General features: G+C 38.8%; 1 protein-coding gene across 1 annotated transcript in view; it reads right to left on the minus strand.

Moving 5' to 3' along the window:
- Positions 1 to 2,580: 2,580 nt before the first annotated feature.
- LOC132380386 (uncharacterized) overlaps positions 2,581 to 14,350 on the minus strand; it is a 188,835-nt gene continuing 177,065 nt past the window's right edge. The window contains 2 exon segments of the mRNA XM_059949135.1: positions 2,581 to 9,940; positions 9,943 to 10,043. Of these exon segments, the coding sequence (XP_059805118.1) occupies positions 9,806 to 9,940; positions 9,943 to 10,043 (236 nt within the window). The 3' untranslated portion in view covers positions 2,581 to 9,805.

Here is a 14,350-nt window from a genome sequence, read left to right on the forward strand (position 1 = left end):
CAAAGGGATCTAAGAATACAGGTTCATCATTCATGAAGATGGTATCACAGGTTGATAAGGTCGTAAAAAAAGCTTTTGACACATTGGCCTTCCTAAATCAATGTATTGAGAACAGGAGATAGAATGTCATGTTGAAGTTGTATAAGGCAATGATAGAGACTAATTTGGAGTATTGTGTGCAGTTTTGGTCACCTACCTACAGAAAAGATGTAAATAAAATTGTAAGAGTACGGAAAAAAATTACAAAAGGATGCTGCCAGGTCTGGAGGATCTGATTTATATGGAAAGATTGAATAGGTTCATTCCTTGGAATATAGAAGATTGAGAAGGGATTTAAAAGAGGTATGTAAAATTATGAGGGGTATAGATAGGGCAAAATGTAAGCAGGCTTTTTCCACTGAGGTCGGGTGGGACTACAACTGAAGGTCATGGGTTCAGGGTGAAAAGTGAAATGCTTAAGGGGAACATGAGGGGAAACTTCTTCACTCAGTGTGTCGTGAGAGCGTGGAATGAGCTGCCAGTGCAAGTGGTGCATGTGAGCTTGATTTCAACGTTTAAGAGAAGTTTGGCGAGGTATATTGATGATGGGAGTATGGAGGACCATGGTCCCAGTGCAGGTCGATGGAAGCAGATAGTTTAAAGGATTCAGCCTGGACAAGATGGGCCAAAAGGCCTGTTTCAGTGCTGTACTTTTCCATGACTCTATGACTAGCACTCCCCACTTCATGCCTCTGTTTGGTTCAGTCATACTATGGTAAAATACATAAAATACTTAGCCTTTTCATCTAATAATAAGCTCCTTACTGGTGAGAACTAGATATATTTCACCTTCAGATCAGTCTTCATGATGGAATCACCTCGCCTTTTCAGTTAATGTGCACAAACTGTGCATAACTGCATGGACATGAGCTCAAACTGTAAGCAGTTTTATAATACAGGCATCTTAACTAGATAATGTTTCTACAGTGGAGCATCAGGTTAGAAGTTTGGTCACCTGCAGATTGTGATATTCTGACCAATGGGGAAGTTATAGCTTCCAATTCCCATTGCCAGTAGCAAAATGTGTGCACTGAGGGTGCAGATTCTGTAAATTATTTTCCATCCTTTTCCCAACGCTAAACTTCAGAGATAGAAGCTACATTATATTTTATTGTTCTAATCTTTGCATATGCTTTAATGCCACTTCAGAATTTCTTACAATTGCGAGTGAATAGAAGATGATTTACTGCAATGAAGTATAGAAAACTGTCTCAAATTCCTCTGCTGAGATCTATCTTTTTCTCCCAATGCTGCCTTGTTGCCCTATTTTGACCAGATGTTAATGTTTAATGTCTTGATGTAACAAATTTTCCTGTTACTTTAAGTTGGACACTTGGTCCTCTCCATGTTGTTCACTCCCCCCTCCTCAGGGTCACCTCTCCTTCTCTTTTGTGGAAAATGCCGCATTTTTTTTCATATTGCCCATTGATGTCATTAGAGAATGCACCACACAGATGTTTCATAAACAGCTGTCTTCACCTTATGAATGGAAACCCTTATCATTACCGCTTTCACTTCACCGCACCCTCTTCCTTGTTCACCATGCTTTTCTTCATGCTGTATGAAGAATGCTTGTGTGAAGAATACATCATGCTGTATTCATTACTGGACTCCAACAGATACAATCTTCTAGTACTTGGTAATGGTTTGGGATTGGTATACACCCTAAAACTTCCCGCAAACCCTCCCCCCACTTACTCTTACAGTTAGCTTCACACTTACTACCTTAAGTAGCTGCCTCCAAAAACACATGATCAGGGCAATGCTGTCTCCTGATGCTCCACAGTGACTCCATATAACCTTCCATCTTAGAGACCTTGAGCTTGATTTGGATTATCAGAAATAATTCTTGCACATGTAGTCTTCAAGCATGTTGCCTTCAAGTTCCCACAAGGCATCAGAACTGTGAGCAATAGATTTTATAAAACATGGTCTAAAAAAATCTTTATATTTCATCTCATTCCCTTTTTTTTTAGGTAACTATTAATTTGCTACCCTGGTTGAATTATCCACACGATAGTGAATGGTATTAACAAGAACGCTGAAAATTGCATTAGTGAAGGCTGGGCATAGGATTGGGCTGATGGTTTCAGAGGAATGATTTACCAACTTGAAAAAGGTATAAAGAAAGGTCATCTTTATTCCAAGAATGACTAATATTTAGGCCAATGAACCAGGAAGGAAAACAAAGAAGAAATAATTGTTTGGAGTGTTTAAATTGTAAAAATATAGCACCCAAGGGGAAATATTTGAGAATGATGAGCCTTTTCCGAAAGACAAGAAACCAGTCTTCTGGTCTTATAAGGGTACAAAATTTCATTTAAAATGTCTTATTTGATTTTTTTCTCCAAGAAAATTGCTTATAATTATTAGCTTATTTACTAATGTGTGTACCAGAATTTTTTAAATTCAGGCAGGAGGAAATAACCATCATTTCTGAATCATTACCCTTCAGTTGTGATTCACGTGTTGATTGACATGTCACACAATCACAGCATTTATTGCTTTCCATCCAGTATAGTTCTAACAATAAGAAACACATTATAACATGGACTGTATAGAACACAAGCATTCAATATCAAGCAGCTTTGTTTTTGGCACAATGAAAACATTTTATTCCCCATATCGTGCTTGAAGTGTTTATGTAAACAACTATCCACGTACAAAGAGAAAATTTTTACAAACACTGTCTTGTAATTTTCAGTAAATTCTACTTGCATATCACAAGCTTTTAGCACACATCAAAGAAACAAAAAAAATTGAGTCCATAAACTTAATTTCTCCTGGAACATAAGAGCTACAAAATTGGTTGAGACCATGAGGATTCTATGTACAAAAAATGACAGTGAATGTGCTAAATATATTAGTATCATAGTAATTTGAAAGCCACACCACAGGTTTCAAAAATACCATTAAAACATTGTAGTGCCGATAGTTATTTCAAAGCCACAGACAAAAATAATAGGCAGTTCCTCCATATATACAGTATGAACATTTAATCATATCTTCTGTCTTCTACAGATAATTGCCACCTCCTGCTGCTCACAAATAAAGGCCCGATAGGAAGCTTGATTCCCTTGATTTTTTTAATTAATTAACAAATGTATAAACACATACCACAGATAGAACAACATGGTGCTTCTTGATTATTATCAGGGCATGTCAAGATCTGGTTTAACACCTAAGCTGCCAAATACAGTGTGCCAGAAACAGTGCTTTAATAATGGTGGGCTCTTGTACAAGCAGCATACAAATTACAAAAAAGTCTGAAAGTGATCTGAAGCCAATCACTTTAAGTTAACTGTTTCACCTCAATGCATACGAAATGAAACTGGTTCCAGCACTTCTTCATCTTTGTTGTCAAATTCAGTGGTTTAATCCTGTATTTAAGTAAACAAAATCGGGCTCAATGTATCTGCCATAAATCATAAAGGATAACAATGTAGTGGTAGAAAGTCCATGACTAGAAATGTCTGAGTATTCAGCAGGAAGGAAGTGGCTATGTCGAGGAGCTCAGAATTTGGTTGTAACAAAATTATGTCAAAATGCTGCAGTCTAGAGATTGGATTAGATAACAATTCTTTTCAGAATGGTTTTACTGAAAATCACTGTAACCCAGAGTATACAAAGGTTCCAAGTATTTCTGGTTGAAACAACCAGTCAAAACCTGTGTCCAGCCACAAACTCCCTGTTACAAACACAAGAGAGTTTGCAGATGCTGTAAATCCAGAGTAACAATACAAAATACTGGAGGAGCTCAGCAACTCAGACAACATCTGTGGAGAGAAATTAAAACAAACTTTTTGTGCCGAGACCTGTCATCAGGACCTGTTGAGTTCCTCCAGTACTACAATGCTGGTGTGATTTCTACCTCAGAGCCACGAGGGACTATGTTATTCCCTACCTAATCCTCCCTTTGGGCACTGCAGGAGACTTGTGCAGAGCTTTCTGGCAGAGTGAGAGGGGAGTGGAAGAGCCCATCAATGTGCACCCAGGAGAATATTGGCTCAGACCCCTGTAGCTGACCTGCCAGGCCCGATGGTAGTGAAAGTCCTCCATGAATCTTTAGGCAATTTCACTGCCCCTTAACTTTCCCACAGATCAGCTGAATTCCCTCAGACAGCTGAGATAATGTTGAATCAAAACATGAACTTCCTTTCAAAGCCTTTACTGCAGTGTGAGAGGCAGATCTTGCCTCACTGTATAGACATAATTACAGCAGGGTATACTGGAATTTCTAGGCACATTGCTTTGTAACAGTAGGTAAAGAAATCTCAGTGGATTTAAAATCCCACATTATGGTTAGTGCTGTACAATAAATTGGGGTCAAACAATCTAAATGTCAAATCTTTGATTAAACTCTGTTTGGCTAAATATCTGAATGGCTTATATCTACTCCTCAAACTATCCTTGACTGAAAAAACGTGCCAGAATGCTCTTTCAGTGCTGAATAATGCTAGTTTAGAAAATACTTGGTTAGTCTGTGGCCTGCAAACAGGTTCACCATCTTATCTCTCCTTTACTTACAGGACTGTCCCTCCAAATATAACTGGATTGAACTTTGTGCAAAAATGTGAAATGGATCATCACTTCAGTGAATTTATTTTGTATTATTATCCTTTATATTTGGAATAACCACACCTCTAGAAAAACTACTCCAGTACAGGAACATCATTGGCAACTGTAAAATAATATATAAGTTTCCTAGTTATACAAAATGGACATGTTTAGATCAGCTAATTACAATGTAACCTATCTAATCTCATTGGTGAGTGAAGTGCTGGGAGGTGCCATTGGCAGACCTACCAGGTGGCATTCATTCAATAATAGCCTCTTCTCTTATGTACTCATTGGTTTATGTCTCCTGATCGCATGGACCACTGAATTGAATTCCAGAACAGGATTGACTGAGCGTGGCATCAAGGTGCCCTGAGAAAACTTGAAAAGACATGAAAAGGAAGACACTCCATGCTTAGAGTTATACAAGAAGAATATCATTGTTATTGTTGGATGTCAATCCTTCCAGCCTCTAGACACCAGTACAGATGTTCCACAGGGTTCTCTTGTGGGCCTACGTTCAATGTCCATCCCATCTGAGAAAGTCAGAAGTGGGGGTGTTTGCAAATGATTGTGCAATATTCAGTTTGCAATTCCTCAGCAAATAAGGCATTCCATGCTTGCATGCAGCTAGACAGAGAACAGTCAGGCTTGGGCTGATCAGAATCAGATTTAATATCACCGGCATATGTCGTGAAATTCGTTCACTCAGTGGCAAGTATGCCCAGAAATAGCCATCTTCAACAAGAGACTCTACTAACCTATGAGCACTCAATGAAGGCATTGTCATCACTGAGACCCTCACCATCAATATCCTGGAAACTGCCATTGACCAGAAACCATAGAAATAGCATGCCCACAGAAGTAGCCCAGGGACTGGATATCCTGTGGTGCATTAGGGGTGACTCATGTCCTGGCAACCTGAAACATTCCCATCTTCTGTAAGACACAAGATAGAAGTATAGGTCTCCAATTGGGTGGATGAGAACATTTCTAGCTAAACTCAAGGAGCTCAAGATAAGGAAGTTCATTCTAACCCATCCACTGCCCCCAAAATTCATTCCCTTCACTGTACAGTGCCAGCTGTGTGTTCCACCTACAAAATTCAGTGTGAGTACTCTACAAGGGTCACCCAACAGTACCTCTCAAACTCATCCCTGTCACCAGAAAAGGGAAGGACGAAAGGTGGATGTGAGTTCCACCAGCCACAGGTATTCTTCCAAGCCACGCTTCAGGAATAAAGCACTCTTCCTTCATTGCCACTAAGTTTGAATCTTGATAGTGGTAGCTACAGGTGTATATAGGAGAAAAATAAAATCTAAAGGAAAATGGGAATGGTTGATTGTATGAAACTGCTGAATTTGATATTAAATTGAGAAGCTTATAAATTGTAAAGAGAGAAAATAAGGTGCTATTCCTTAAGCTTACATTGAGCTTTACTGGATCACTGAAGGAGGCCCCAGGCACAAGGATCAAAGTGGGAATGTTCAGAGTGTTAAAGTGACACGTAATTGGAAACTCTAGCTTTGTGAACTTAATGGAGATGTTCTATAGATTGTACAATCTGTATTTGAGTTCTTCATTGGCGATATTACACTGAGAACACAAGCAGAGCTTGTACGTTTACTTTGGCCACATATGTAAGACTTCACAAGGTTCCAGAAAGATTAGACTTTTGTTGAATTTGGAGCTTTACAGGCTGCTACCTGGTTCTCAAGACGCACAATTTTATTTCCTCCAAATTAATGAAAATTCAATAGAGACATCTATTCTGCATGTCCTGTTCAGAGTCTGGATGGTCAGGTGAAAATTTCTGTTGGTCGTTCATCGGGTGGTTTGGCCTTAAATTAGGTTAACTGGCTAAAAGCTGAATGCTGAGCTCTTCTAATGTCTAACTGCAGAAGGAACAATGGAAGTAAAGGTGTGGAACTAACTAAACTCAATGAACAAAATGTAAAGTTGTTGAATAGCTAGTTTACAAAACTCAATGACTACAAGGACGAGTCAAGTAAACAAGGGAATAGGTTCTTCCACAGTTCAAAATTGTGCTCATAATTTCCTTTTCTTTTACCTAGGACCAATATTTTGTGTTTGTATTTCTACTGACACTGAAGTAATATTGACAAAGTTTCAAAGACTTTTCTGACCTACATTAATTCCACACTGTCAGTTAGATAAGGTATCATAAGCCCACAATGTCTGCCCTGGTGTCTTGAGGAAGCTCTTCACTTTGCCTCCTTTCTTTGGCACTTTTATGACACCTTTCCTTTCACTTGTTCAAATATTTATCCGCTTTCCTTTCAAGAACAATGATTATTTCTGCATCCATTGCTGCTTCCAAAAACATCAACATCTTGAATTTCATTCCTGGCAGAAAAATGTGCAAAATATGGGTTTCACGTGTTGCACTCCACCAGTAAAATTCACTCCACAGGTAATAATATATTGCTCTGCCATTGCTGTATCGTACTAGTAATCAGGGTTGAAATTCTATGAATCTAAGTTCTAATAGGCAACCTCTTCCTTTGTTCTATTTGATAATTATTATATGAATTTTATTTTACTGAAAATTATTTTCCTTTATTTCAATTACTAAAACTTTGCAGAAATTTGATCTTTTTGGCAGAAATAAAATCATTGCCTTCAGTTAGGGCATTGGATATTCCTGGGCACCATTCAAATTAACAGTGCACTTAAGGGGGAAATCCTTATGGGAGAGTATGTCTACAGTCCGAGATATATTTATTTATCAAGTTAAACTGCCTTCAGTTTAGTTGGCAGATCCTTTACTGGAGCATCTTTGAAGCAAAACAGACTCACTCTCACCAAAGATTTCCAAAACAACAAAAAAGTCTTAAAAATAAAGACAACTACATACCTACACTTAATAATTTTTTAAAGAAGCAGGGAATTAGTTATGGAAGAACTTTCCATTATTTCCTTCTCTGTTTGTGCTCACTAAATAATTGTACATCATTTCTAATGTGTCTAGAACTAGGACATAAACCCAAGGCATTACAGAACTTAGGGATGTATGTGAAAATATAACTGGGAATACATAAAGTACTTAGTCTAGAGAAAGACTGATGATTAAGTAACTTTTAAAGGAGGACTATAGAACAGTTTTTTTGTCATTTTTGTAAGACTATGATCGTTGTAAGGCAAGGAGGACCCTTCCATACTCGGCTAGCTTGTCAGCACGTGATTGGCCTCACTGTATGAATTTATAGTGTCTATAAATGGCATGATCTGGGAGAAGTAACAATTTGGGCAGGCTAGAAATCAGCAACAAAAATAGAAGATGTTCAATGCATCTGATAACATCTGTGAGGACAGAAACTAAGCTATTGTTTCAGGTCAAGGACTAGTAGGGACTATTTCATTCATGATTTAACTTTTGCTCAAGAATCCACAGCCTCTGTCTATTATAAAACCTCTCACCTTATTATTGCCATTGCTAATTAAGGTAACTGGGCAGAAAGAGGATAAGAATGATTTAAGCATAGAACTTTAAATTGCGTTGGGGGGTGGGCAATATATTTTTCTACTGAAAGGGGTATTTTGTTGGGTGGGTAATTATTTTATTCAACTTCTCCTCCTTTTGAATAGAATCAGCTTCAATATTTGGCTTATGATACCACACCTACACTGATTCCTAAATGTATAATCTTGTTAACATGGCTTAACAATCACTTTGCTATGCTAGCAAGAATTAATGGAAAATAATAGAAGTATGTATAGATTTTTGTGTAAATCTCAATTATTTTATGCTATCTTACATAAATGTTCACTGAAAGCCCGGATGTCTTCTCAGTTTGGGATGGTGACCAATGGCTTAAAATACCCAAGTATGTTCCATCGTTCTTCATATTGACAGTCTGGGTTGACATCGTGTCCTGTAAATGTACTGTATTAGTTTATTTTTGTAAAGTTGTCTTGAAGTCGAGGGAGTAGGCTGGGTTGTAAAAGTGGACCAGCAGCATCTAACCCAATCTGCGTTAAAACACCATTAGAATCATTAGTTTTCAGAAAAAGACCTTTCTAAATTTCCCCTGACAAAGAAATTTTGAAGTAATATCACTCCTACAGTGGGGAAGGGGTCAGGGCAGGAAGAGACAAGCAATCGGGTAAGTGCATTCCTTAATAAGGCATTTGTGCTGGAAAGACTGTGGAGAAGCCAAACAGTAAGTACAAGTACAATGAATTCAGTGTACATAAATAAATCATTTTGTTAATATTTACACAACTCATTTATAGACATTAGGACATGATAACTTGGCAGGTCACTCTTTCCTCCTATACACTGACTGAATCGAATGTTTTTTCTTTCAAGTTAATACTGTAACAAATTGAGGATGTAACTTTCACGATTATTTCAGTGCCAACTGTGAGTGCAGCATTGATCACGTGACACAACCTAATTTTATTTAAGATCGCATGAATGCAAGGGCAAAACCCTTTTTCCCAGCTGCGTACTTTGGGCTAAATTCCAGGCAGCAGAGATGATTGTAGACCTACTGTTTCATTGTAGCTTTCTGCTTCTCTTTTTCATTATTCATACAAACTCTAACAGGAGCCCGGCAACCGGCAGCACTGTTTCAGTCCAGTAGCCCAAAATTATCCATTCTTGCGCAATTAGATTGGCATTGCCCACACTTAAAAGTAATTGGCAAAAAGTATTCAAAATAACTTGGTTCGAATCCACCAAGTGTTTTAAATAATAATCTGCATCACTTGCATGTAGGCACACACAGTGTTTCATTCCAGTGAAAGCACAGAGGAAGGCTAAGATGTAGCACTAGAAATCTGTAAATAGTTGTTTGTTGACAGTACGGTTCTGCTGTTGCGTAATGTCTGTGCGCCTTTACAAATACAGCAAATTGTTAAATAGAAATCTATATCCTTTGTAATGGTGCAGCTTCCCTCTTGAAAAATGTAGGATTTTTCCCGTTTAAAATAGAAAGGAAAATCCTTATGTTGTAGAATTCGGAGAATGTTGAGCTTGGCTGTTGCTACGGATGTAAACATACACTTAGGCAGCTCTTTAACTGGCATTGCTGACGGTCAGATTATCATGAAGTTGTCTGACCAGAAATGTCAATGGAAGATGGAAATGCCATCTTCTCCCAGTGAGGAGATTGCCAACTTGTAGAAGTACAGCTTTGTAGTGGCGTTTATGTATATACACATCTGAACACACCCAGAGCGTTCATTCATTCTGATTGCAACTGGTTGCTAAAGTGCTCCCTTGGAAAGGCCTTACATCGGCTTCACAAAGCTGCCCCTTCACTTCTTGAATGGCGTCAGTCTCCCGATGTTCTGCCAGAAGTTGGATGGCTTGCGCTTGGGCTCAGCCAACATGTACACCTGCTGTTGGGGAATGGTTGAAGGCAGCATCGGATGTTTCTGCCGCAGGGTCAGAAAGTCATAGTAAGGCCTTGTTACAGCTGAGGAAAGAGGAGAGATGGTGGTTATAATTCAACATACGCAAATACTTCTGTTTCTCAATTCAAGTGTATACTGTTCCTTTATTTACATCCTCTCTCTAGTCCTTGGTTGACAAAGGTTCATGACTACACTGCTCTAGTCTATCTGTCCCTTGATTATCCACAGCTGAGATTAGCTAAACAGCATTCTCCGAAGTCAATTGGAAAATGGCATTGGTAAATCTGTTATCACACTTGTATGAGCTGGACAGAATTAGAATTAGTATTTCAGTAAAATCTATAAAGTTAGAGCAGTTGATCCAACTGGTGCTTCTGGGCTCCCCTCTCACTTCTATCAGCTTCGCTTACTTTTCCTCATTTCATGCAGAAGGGACCAATGTCTTTCAATCTTTCATCACCTAAAAGGGTATGCTGCTGCTGTATTTTTTCACCCAGAATAAACATCATGGACTTCATGTTGATTGTACTAAAGACACTGTTTCCTTTGGTTACTGATTCAGAGTCATAGAATGTGGTTGGATGCGTGTGGACAAGAGTTTGATCATGAAAAATTTGTGAGAATTGTCAGGGTTGGCTGTGTGGTGAATTAAGAACGCTGGAAACTACTTTTATTCAGAAATACATAGAATTTGACTGAGAGTAGTGACACATTAGAAGAACTTAGCAGATCAGGGGTTGTGAAACAGGCGGTACTGAATGCACTGTTGGTTATAAACTTTGCCATATTTTCCTCCTACTTAGAGGAATTCAGCCTGTACAAGGAACTAATCTACCGACAACCACCAAGTAATCAGTTTCTCGTGTGAGAATTCGAAAGGTTAGGCGTCTAAATGTCATGGCTATTCACCAACTTTGCCCTTGAAAGGCCACACCTCAGTCAATCCAGGGGTCAACATTCATGTTGTCAGCTTCAAAGGCTGTTCTTGTTTCTTGATTGGCCTCAAGTTTCATGATGAAGGAGAATTATGTCTGGTTGAAAATGGAACTCAACTAAAGGGATGATTTTTGCATCTCATATTTGTTCAAGTTTGTGTTGAGTTATAGCTTCAATACTGTTTTGAACAATGCAATATGGAATGCAGATGGAAACTTATTTACTGGTTACTTCCATAAAGGAATTAGACAGGTACATATCTTATACTTGTAACTATATGGAAGAGCAATATTCAGCCCATCGCACCCATGCTAGCCCCCATTGCATCATCTTATTAAACGCATTCTCCTTCTCATTATATCCCTGTTACCTTGAAATTCACTATATCTCACATATGCATATTGACTCCCCTTTGATTCATTTCACCATTAACCTTCAAAAGTAGGAATGGATTATCAGCTGCCAATTGAGCTACCAACACAAGGAAACCAGAGCACACAGTAAGAACCTCAGAGGTTAAAGAATCGACACCACAAACTGTGCATAGTTAGCACTCGAGGTCAGACTTGAACGTTGGTTCCTGAAGCTGTTAGGCAGCAGAATAAACTTGGAAGTAAATATGCAGATCTACTGTGAATAATCGCAGGACAAGTATTATTTGGCTAGTTTGTGGAAGCATCAAGGCATATATCAGAGAAACAGTGTTTTTGGTCCACATGTCCACCCATTTAATATACAGTATATCAATGGTGATCCCATTTGCCAGCACCAGGTATATAGCTTTCAGTGTCTTGGGGTGTCAACTGCTCATCTAGGTACTAGATGCTGAGAACTGTTCTAGGTAAAATGGCCTGAAAAGTCCAGTTCTCTGCAGTATGATTTATTGTTGAAGTTGTATAACGTATTGACTGGTAGAGATTCTGAGGCCTCTGTGTAGACGATTCAGGTATGATTAGATATTGGTCTGTGCCGGTGAAAGAACAACACAATTTCATCCAGAACCTTATTTGATATAAGCAAAGTTATATGACAAAATTAAAATTCCTGTTAACACGTACATCACGCTGGAGGAACTCAGCAGGTCGGGCAGCATCCGTGGAAACGAGCTAGTCAACGTTTCGGGCCGAGACTCTTCATCAGGACTGACAAAGGTCCTGATGAAGGGTCTCGCCCCGAAACATTGACTGTTCGTTTCCACGGAAGCTGCCTGACCTGCTGAGTTCCTCCAGTGTGTTGTACCTGTTGATTGCACTACAGCATCTGCAGTGTACTAAGTGCTTAAAATTCCTGTAGACCTGAAGGTCAATGTTCACAGCATTTGTACCTTTTAGTTAACCACAACCACATGTTAGTTATGCTGGTTAAAGTCAAAGGGCAACAGGCTGATCACCTTATCTGGATTTATTGGAACAGGTCTCGGCTGTGAGTGGACATCCAGGATATTGCCCTACGTAAAATGTTGGGGGTCACATCCCCCCCTTTCTGCAGCAGAAGACGAGCCTGCGACATCCGTGGTGTCTCGAGGAGTTTAGTAGCTGGTGGGTGTTTTGCATTCTGGGGAGGAAGCTCATGCAGACATGTGGTGGACTGAGACAGAGATGAGGTCACATTCAGCAGCTGCTGGAGATCTTGTTCAAGAAAGAGGGGTGGAGATAGAAAAGAGTGAGTAGACGGAAAGGAGAAAAAGAGACAGAACACATAACATTACAGTCATGACTAGTAACAATCTCTTGTTTAGAAAAGTGCATGAATTCAGAAAGGGTGAAAGAATGATAAGAAAGAATCTATAGCATTTGAAACACAACAAAGCACACATTGTGTAAATGCTGACATTGCAAGTCACATACATCAAAGGAAAATGGAGTCACTTTATAAACAAATTATACACCATATGCAGCACAGGTACATGTTACTTATTTGTTGAAACACTTACCTGACATGAGTGTAGACTGTAGAATATACAATCTGTGAATTAATGGGTTTACTGGAATATTGACCCTGACCATTAGAAATATGTAACAAGCTATAAACGGCTACATGTGATCAAATTAATGACAGTTATTCTGATGGCAATGCAACCCAGCTGAGTCGTGACTTGCGCGGTTTCATTGCAGAGTTAACACTAGAATTGTCTGTTTATACAGATTAGAGAGACAAAGTATTGTTTTCATGTTTCTCTATGTTTGATATATACCACTGGTTGCAGGGGATTAATCAACTAACAGGTATTATTCACGTTGAAAAAATTACATACTTTAAGTACATAAATTCCTAACCCTTTTTATGAACTAATAGAGTAAAAAACATAAAAATCAAAATGAAGTGGACTATGCCATCGGTAAACTCAGTAAAGTGAAATGGAAAATTATGTCACAATACTCCTGCTTCAGTGAGAACTTGAAAATGCAGAGACTGGAATGCTTCAGTTTTGGATGGGCTGTTATGAAATGGAGGTTAATAGTTTTGATATCACAAACTGATGTAGTCCTTGATCCATTGCTGGAATAACAGCAGAGTTCACACCTAATCCCTGGCACATGCAATACTCACCAACTAGATTCAAGGAGTCAATAATTCAAATCTTTGAATCTTTGAAACCAACCATATTCACAATGATAGTAAACCGAACAGCAACTAAGGTGCATTTTGAACCAGATTCTGTTGAAATAAGCATTTTATCACTTGGGAAGCTCTTAAGGCACTAAAATAAAGGGTTTATTTTTAAAACCTGCATCTGTTAGGCATAGATAAATTAGAAAGAACTCATTTTAACAAGTCAAAAATCTTCAGTCAACAAAATGCACTTGAGGTGTAGTCAATGTTACAATGCAGAAAATACCCAATCATAGAATGATAACAGCACAGAAGGAGGTTATTCAGCCCATCATGCTGTTCTGGCTATTCACCAGAGCCACTCACTAGTTCTATACACATTCCTACCACCATCTCTTCTGCATGCACTTGAGCTCAACACACACAGCCCTTTATCTGTAGCCATGCAGTTTTTGCTTTATCATATATTTATTCAATTGTCTCTTGAAGACCACAGTGAAATCCATCTCCACCATATCAGTAGAGACTTGAATCAAGATTCCAACTTCACACTGAGTAAAAAAAAGTTTCTCCTGATGCCTCCCTTAGCTGTCTTCTTCATTGTTTATGCATGTGTTCTTTTGTCCTTTACACATCCACCAGTGGGAACATCCTCTCACTACCAGCTCTGTCCCCAACCCTTAGTTTATATACTTCTATCAGCTCCTCTTCAACCTTCTATTTTTGAAACAAACTACCCGGCTTATCCCTCCTAGTAACCGTGGGCCCTCATCCCAGGAACCATTCTTGAAAATCATTCATGGATCTTCCTGTGTGCCCTTATATCTTCCCTAAAATGTGATGCCTTGAGGTGAATGCAGTATTCCACTTGAGGTCAGAT

Source organism: Hypanus sabinus, chromosome 2 (assembly GCF_030144855.1).
Source record: "Hypanus sabinus isolate sHypSab1 chromosome 2, sHypSab1.hap1, whole genome shotgun sequence".
Taxonomy (NCBI): Eukaryota; Metazoa; Chordata; class Chondrichthyes; order Myliobatiformes; family Dasyatidae; genus Hypanus; species Hypanus sabinus.